The sequence below is a fragment of the Oryctolagus cuniculus genome, chromosome 19, assembly GCF_964237555.1.
Source record: "Oryctolagus cuniculus chromosome 19, mOryCun1.1, whole genome shotgun sequence".
NCBI classification, from domain to species: domain Eukaryota; kingdom Metazoa; phylum Chordata; class Mammalia; order Lagomorpha; family Leporidae; genus Oryctolagus; species Oryctolagus cuniculus.
Window position 1 is genome coordinate 6915055 of NC_091450.1, and position 2158 is coordinate 6917212.

Consider the following 2158-nt stretch of genomic DNA (forward strand, 5'->3'; position numbering starts at 1 on the left):
ATGTGGACCTTCATGCTCCTGGGCCTTCTCTGTGCCTCGGCCTCTGCCAGTGCCAGTAAGGGAGCCGCTGGGACTCTGGTGGCGGGGTGGCGGGAAGGGGCCCCTGCTCGGCTGGTGGCCAAGGCTTGCAGGGCCGCCCCTGAGCGGTGGGAACTGGGAGGTCCTTGCCTCCAAGCCCCCCTTTCTTTCCACTGCAGTCCAGGCCAGGTCCTCCTCCTACAGTGGCGAGTACGGAAGTGGAGGAGGGGAGCCATTCTCCCACTCCGGCCTCCAGCTGGAAGGGCCCATCACAGCCATCCGTGTCCGGGTCAACAGCTTCAATATCGTGGGGTAAGGCTCTTCCGTGTTCCTCCAAGGTCTTAGAACTCAGGAAGTGCTCTTTCACTCTGGGCCACCTGTGCCTCAACCAACAGGTCCCTAGTGTGGCAGGATATGGGGATAGCTGTGAGAGGACTCGGCTTCCAGAACCGTACCCTTTGGACTCCTCCCTCCCCGAATATGCCTGGTGGTGGCAAATCATTAATAACCACTAACTCTCAGGGGCCTGGAAGTCGACCAGCCCTGCCCACCCGCCTTCTGCGGTTTAAAGTTTCTTTCCAATATCCCTGCTGGGTGCCCTGCAACTTTGCTCAACGCCTCTCTTGAGCAGTCCCCACTCCATTGCCAGTTGGAAAATTCTATCACGTGCAGAGCCAAAGTGTGTCCGCTGATCCTGGATCTGCCTCCTGGGACAGCATGGACAAGCCTCTTCCCTCTCCCACAAGGGAGCCACTCAGCTGTTAGAAAATCCCTTTGCTTCCACAAGTGCGGGAATAGGGTGGGGCATCGTAGGAAGCTAGACTCCAAATTCAAGGCCTGCCATTTGCGGTATGTGGGAGACTCTGGGCAAGCTGCCTTCCTTCTCTGCACCTGCTGTCAGCCAGGCCAGGAGCTGAAGTTCTTTGTGTGGTCCTCCAGGGCTCACCCGGCCTACACTTTTGGGGCAACTAGCAGGGACTGCTCATCCTAGCGTCCAGTTTGGAGGACTCCACGTGCAGGCCAAACGGTCCTGAACTCTGATGACCTAATCAGTGTCCCCGTTCCTGCCCTCCCACCCGTCCCAGTCTCCAGGTGCGCTATGGCCAGGTGTGGAGCGACTACGTGGGTGGCAACCTGGGAGACCTGGAGGAGATCTTTCTGCACCCAGGGGAGTCAGTGATCCCGGTGTCTGGGTCATACAGCAACTACTTGAAGACGCTGAACTTTGTGACTGACGAGGGTCGCTTCCTTTCCTTTGGGAAAGACACAGGCATAATGTTGTATGCTGTCCCCTTGGACCAAAACACCGTGCTCTGATTCATCACTGGCCGAGCTGGCTTATTCGTCACCGCCATTGGCCTGCACTGGGACAACCACCCCAGAAACTACCTCAGCGACTGCTGAGCCCGCCTCCTCCGTGGCAGGGCCCCGTGGTGGGGTGTGACAACTCCCTGATCACCATTCCCATACAAATGGCTCAATAAAAGGACATGGCTAAAGCTGGTGTGCATGTGGGTGTGTGCAGGCGGGACCCACTCTTGGAGGGCGGTGTGACTCTCAGCTCTGGCTACCTGCTGCTAAGAGTGGGAGCACGAGGGAGACAGGTGTTGAGAATCCTGGGCTCTTCCGTACGTCGCAAGGAGAGGAGACGCTGGTTTGTACCAACTCTTTTCGGGGTTAGCTCATGAGAATGTCTGTCCAAACAGGAGTTCTGAAGGGAAGGCTCAGCGGGGGCACACCGCCGAGCCCCAGGTGTGCCTCTCTGGCGCCCTCCCCCCTGAGAAGGGGCTGGCTTCTCTGACCAAGGGCTGTCCCCTCTCCCTGGAGCTCAGCTGCAGGTGGGTGGCCTGCACCTCTGTCCTCCCATCTGTCCCAGATGCGATCTCCCTGCTGAAGTTTCGCCCCAGTTTGTGCTTAAGGACTCCACCCCATTCCCCAGGCCAGTTCTTCCTCGTCTTTACCCCTAACCTGGTGCTCTTGCTTAGCCCTCTCGGAACTGGCGCTCAGGCAGATGAGAAGCCCGTGGCTAAGACACACCCATATCCCGTATTAGAGCGAGTGGGTTTCATTCCTGACTCCACCTTCCTGCTGACGTGGCTGCTGGGAGGCAGCAGGGACGGTTCAGGATGGTTCAAGTGCC

At 58.4% G+C, this 2158-nt stretch overlaps 1 protein-coding gene across 1 annotated transcript; it reads left to right on the forward strand.

The window, feature by feature from the left end:
- Positions 1 to 1335, forward strand: LOC138847081 (zymogen granule membrane protein 16-like). The gene is made up of 3 exons (XM_070064765.1): positions 1 to 55; positions 198 to 330; positions 1104 to 1335. The coding sequence occupies exons 1-3, from the start codon at positions 1 to 3 to the stop codon at positions 1333 to 1335; spliced, it is 420 nt and encodes a 139-aa protein (XP_069920866.1).
- Positions 1336 to 2158: the final 823 nt, after the last annotated feature.